The sequence below is a fragment of the Elgaria multicarinata genome, chromosome 5, assembly GCF_023053635.1.
Source record: "Elgaria multicarinata webbii isolate HBS135686 ecotype San Diego chromosome 5, rElgMul1.1.pri, whole genome shotgun sequence".
Taxonomy (NCBI): domain Eukaryota; kingdom Metazoa; phylum Chordata; class Lepidosauria; order Squamata; family Anguidae; genus Elgaria; species Elgaria multicarinata.
In genome coordinates, this window is record NC_086175.1 from 76307057 (window position 1) to 76312623 (window position 5567).

Consider the following 5567-nt stretch of genomic DNA (forward strand, 5'->3'; position numbering starts at 1 on the left):
TCGCACTGAAAAGCGGCGGGCGGCCCGCGAGCATAGAGACTTTATGCCAGACGGGCCACTTGGCTTATCAGGAACTTCCGGTATGTTGACTGTCGGGAAAGAAATCTCTAAGGAACTCACGGGACCGGAAGGCGTGTGCGGAAGTCTAAAGTGCTGGCAAAGGCTACAAACATATGATAAATAGTCCTGTGCATGAATCCAGGCTCACTTGGGGTTTTCTCCTTCTCGGGTTAGAAGTGAGAGCCGCCCATTGAAAACTGGACAAATCTAGTATTTTAGCGTAGTTGTGATTGGGTAGCAGCGTATTACCCCCGTCCCCAAGGCAGCAACAAAGACAGAAACTCAAGATCATTTTCTATCCATATTTTAAATACGGAAACAAAAACAAAAAACACGACAATGAACAATGTTTTTAAATATGTAAAAGTGCAACGTGTCTCCATGCAATGCAGTGCAGGACTAACTTTCTGCATACAATTGAGCACTGCATTTTGGATTGCAAGGGGCCGAAGGTGGCAATTAAAGGCTGATATTGAAGGGAATTAAAAGGGTGCTTTGAAGGGTGGAATTTGGGTGCTAATCCGTCCTTCGATAGTAATAGACTATGGACTACCCAGAAGGGAAAGCAATTTTTAAATGTTTAAAATCCAAAACTCCCCCACACAACTCATTTTTCACATTTAATTAGTCTTGCGGTAGAAAAAGGCACAATATCGTATATTTGCGGCTGTCATTTGTTGTATCCAATCACAGATACACTAGCATCCTAGCTTTCACCATTGTTTTCTATGGACAGCTTCCATAGAAATGTCTTCCTGTAAAGGAGAAAAATATTGCCAAAGGGCTCCAGGAAGTTCAGATTTATGATGCGATGATGATGATACTACACATTTACTATGTTTATGAAAAGCCCCATAATCCCAACAGAGCATGCACAGTCCATTTCACATTTGCCCATGTCATTAATTGTCCAAAGTTCTTCTGGCACACAAAATTCGCTGTCACATCATGCAATTTAGGCACAATTGGCACATGTTATGCTGCCCAACCATATGCATTCTTTTCAGATGAACATCTGGGGTAATTGAAGTGCACTCTTCAAAACATTTTTTCAATTGCAAAATTATCGTATAAGATACATTGATTAATGCGCCTACTGATGCAATTATGTATCCATTAACTTGGGAGTAAACACATTAAACTCTATAGGATTTACTTCTGAATAGACATGTATAGGACAGATTACACTTTAAGGCTGCAGTAATAAGCAAGCTTATTTAGCAGTAAGCCCCACTGAACACAGTAACGTGCATAGGATTGTAATGTATGTTTGCAAGCCCATAAATTATTTGGGAATAAGGCTGCAATCCTACATAGACTTACCTGGGTGTAAGTCCTATTGAATCCACCGGGCCTTACTTCCAAATAAATATTGATAGGATTGGGTTGCCAATAAAATAGATGGTGAAAATCTGTTATTCTGCACCTTGACAATCATAATATACATTGAAATTAATGCCATGATTCTGGAACCACTTGAAGATTTCAGGTGTTTGTCCCATTAAATATAGTAACTGATAGAACTAGAAGCTGTAAATGCTAACATGGTTTTTCTCTAACTTTTTTAGGAATCACATAAACATATCCAAAATGAGCAATTTGGAAGAGGCTGAACTACAGCTTTCTGAATTAGATTTGCTTTCTAGTATGTTTCCTAATGAAGATGAATTTAAGGTGATTGACCAGCTGGCTTTAGCAGAACTGAAAGATCACGTTGATAGAGATACTTTGGAGGTGCCATCTTCAAAAATACAGTTTATGCTGAATTTAGAATTAGAAACTCCTGATGGAAAAATGGTAATGTACTATTGTCCTGATAGAAATATGCATTATATTGGAGACTAGGTTGATTTTAGTAATCTCTATTTTAATTTTTAAATATCTTTTTATAGGTTCCACTTGCTTTGTCTTGCGCTTTCCCATTAAAATACCCAGCTGTTCTTCCAGAAATCACTATCAGGTACTATATATTTTGATATAGAGATGGGCTAAAACTGAACTGTTCTATTGTTGTACTGGATAGCATAATGTCCACATTTAAACTTCCCATGGAGTATAATGATCCTAATGACTGGAGAGAGGCTTAGGTAGCAATCCTATGGTCCCTGAGTATGTGGCCCAGGGATGATAGGATAGTTTGAAGTGCTCTTCTGAGGTCAGAGACAATACTCTGACCTTGCAAGGGGGAGTTGGAGATCTGCTCCCCCTCCCCTGCAGCCGGTGCGGAAAGATCCACACCAGCTGCCCTCCAAGGTCAGAAAAGCAACCCATTCTAGTGGGCAGGGATAGTAGACCAGAGAGGTCAGGATACGAGTTATCCTGAGCCTTCTTCCTTCCTCTGTCTAAAGACATTTGCAGGGCAGGAATATGGGAAGGCAAAGTTCACATCCGCTACTCCTCCCACCCTTTTAGCTAATTTTAACCCTTTTGGCACCCCATAGCCACTCTGGATGCAATATTTTTTGTTATATATATATTTTAAAATATTGTGGTGCATCATGGGGTTCCCCTCCCCTGCAAAAATGACCCTGGGCCTCCTGAAGTTGCCCACTCCTGATGTAGAGCCATGATGCCTGGGGGATACTGGGAGTTGTAGACAAACACATCTGGAGGGCATCAGGTGGGGAATGCTGCACTTAGGTGTGATGTTATTGAGTACTTTGTTTCTATAAAATAGTGGTACTAATAATGCAATTTCTACTTAGAAGTCCCATTGAGTTCAGTGGTGCTTACTCCAAGATAAGTAGTTATAGGTTTACACTCTAAGGATGCAATCTTACGCATGTTTAGGCAGAAAAAAAACTCCTACAACTTTTAGCATTCTCCAGCCTGTCTAAACATGCATAGGATTGCATCTTAAGAAACAAGTTACCAATTGAAACGTAACATTGCTGGCTTGATAAATCATAGTTTGTTAAGCCTGGAATGAGCACTGGGACTGTGTGCCTACCACTCTTTAAACCAAACTGTTTTTGGTTTAAGAACAAAAGGGATATTTTTAGCCAAGGTGCTTGGGTGATACCAATAAAAATATATAGAACACAAACTCCATAAAGTCATCAAAGTATGCTTCTCTGTAAGTTTATTAAGCCAGGAACATTACATTCATAGTTTTCTCCAATATAGATTACTGTAGTACATCTGCAGATAATACTATCATTTGCAGATAGTATTAAGACTACAATCTTACATTATTTGGTTTGTAGTGAGTATTGAAATATTTCAACTAAAGCATGTGTTATTTATAGAGCCTCACAAACACTCTGTATAATCTAGCTAAAGTTAAGCACATTTAAGATCCACTGGGTTGGAGCCAAATTTAGTAATTCTTATAGTAGACCCATTTAAATCAATGGGACAAGTCCCATAAATCTGGTTACAATGCAGTGTTTTCAGTGAAAAAGAGTTAATCATAATCTAGAACAATTTTTTTGCATTTATCACAGCAGAGTTATGATTTTCATTTTATGTTCCAAACAATACCATTTATTTATTTATAGATCTCCATCAATAAACCGATCACAGCAGGCTCAGCTGAACACAGATCTTATAAGCTACTTGAAGAAACACTGTGCTGGTGAGGTCTGCATATTAAGCGCAAGAGAATGGGTTAAAGATCATGCCGCTGCTTACATGACCAAGGATTCCTCGCCTTCCACTGTTCAGAAATCAAGTGTTCAGAAGTCAGAAAATATTTTCACTAGACTATGGATTTATAGTCACCATATTTATAACAAGCAAAAAAGAAAGAATATACTTGACTGGTCTAAGGAGCTTTCTTTGTCTGGATTTAGTATGCCTGGAAAACCAGGTATCATTTGCGTAGAAGGCCCACAGAGCATGTGTGAGGAGTTTTGGGCAAGGTTTGTTTTTCATGTTTTGCATTTCTTAAATATATCTAGCATTTTAGGTCCTCGGGTTTCTACTTTTGGTTGGTAATTTCAATGTTAGTAAATTCCTAAAACTGTAATATTTTATTTCTGTAGATCTGTAATCCTCCTTCATATGTTTACTCTACAGCTGGCCAGAGATTTGAGTTCAGCCCTCTTGGATCCAAATCCAAACTAACTTTACTTGATAATTCCTTGATAAAGCATATTTCTTTAACAAGCAGGTCTAATATTCACAGCAGCCCTTTAAGCAAATCATGGGTTTAAGCTACCTCAGTTCTTAGTATTGAGGTAGCTTAAGCCTTTTACTCCCCTCAAACATGCTGGGATTTTCCCTTTCCCCCACAATATCAGTTATATCTTTCAACCAATAACTTAAAAATGATAACTTAGTTTTGTAAGAGAACATATGGTTTCATAGGGATGAACCCCTAGCAGGAATGGGAAGGAGAGTGATTTACTTAAATCAATAACTGTACAGTAATAGTAGACACACATACAGTCCTTTATATCCAAGTAAAGACTTCACATTGTGATGTTACAGTCCAAGATCTTAATGATAGCAGAAAATCTGGAAGATCAGGATTCTGTTCCATGGCGAGCCTCCACAGATACAGAAGGCTTTCAAGAAAGCCACACTCCACAAGTAGAGGCTGACAAACATGTATAAGGAGGGGGCTGGGCTAGCACACTACCTCTCATGTATTTATTTTAACCACTTCGAGTGTCTCAATACAGCTTATGAGTAGCATTATCAATTTTAGAATATCTATCTACAGCAGTTGTATTTAAATCCCATTACTTTCAATGGAAATTATGTTAGCCACAGGGAACATATTCCATTCGTTTCAATGGGAAATTGTCAGGAGTAACTTCAACTGGATTAGGTTTTTAAGTTTTCTGAATTTGCAATACTCTCATTGTATTTAGAATCAGAAGATTATCATGGCATCGAATCTTAATCCGTCACAGAGAAGACATTTCCTTAGAAGGGACTGAAGCTGAAATGGAGAAACAAAAGAAGTTTTTAGCTTTTGAAGAAAAAATATTTGATGCCCATGGTGCCAGAGGAAATCACATGGATTTGGGACAATTGTATCATTTTTTACTTGACAGCGGATGTGCTGATATGTTTCAACTGTACTTTGGAGTTGAAGGACAATAGATCAATAAGAAGTGGGAGGGGAGCACATTTAAATGAAAGCTTTGTCAAATCTCATTGTTTTTCCTTTTTAAAAAATCAATAAAGGATTGCTAGACTTTAATAATAATGTTATTTATCTGAAGTACTGTTCTCCCCCGTGTGTTTGTTTTTTAATCGAAGTTGTATGATTTTATTGTATTTGATTAGTTGTATCCTGCTTTAGAATTAATTTATAATGAAAAGATAATATAATTAGTGATAATAATTTATACCCAAAAAAACATGGATGCCCAAACAACTTTGGTTTTAAGAGGATATTTGAATGCTAATGACAAATATTAAAACTAATCAAATTAACCCATTCAACTCATGAATTTCCATTGAATAGCTCTGATCTGAAGCACATACACAATTACATCCTTTGCAGAATTAGATATGCCTTAACTGTATAGGACTGAATTATAGAAAAAGCT

The 5567-nt window shown here is 37.5% G+C and overlaps 1 protein-coding gene across 2 annotated transcripts; it reads left to right on the top strand.

Annotated features, from left to right (window-relative positions):
* Positions 1 to 2: 2 nt before the first annotated feature.
* Positions 3 to 5229, top strand: RWDD2B (RWD domain containing 2B). Of its 2 annotated transcripts, none has more exons than XM_063126725.1 (5): positions 3 to 80; positions 1629 to 1857; positions 1953 to 2020; positions 3561 to 3923; positions 4881 to 5229. In XM_063126725.1, exons 2-5 carry the CDS (start codon positions 1651 to 1653, stop codon positions 5113 to 5115), a joined length of 873 nt encoding a protein of 290 aa, XP_062982795.1. In that variant the 5' UTR covers positions 3 to 80; positions 1629 to 1650; the 3' UTR covers positions 5116 to 5229. The 2 variants fall into 2 exon arrangements, with proteins under 2 accessions (XP_062982795.1, XP_062982796.1); XM_063126726.1 differs by having other exon boundaries at positions 3561 to 3927; positions 4887 to 4962.
* Positions 5230 to 5567: the final 338 nt, after the last annotated feature.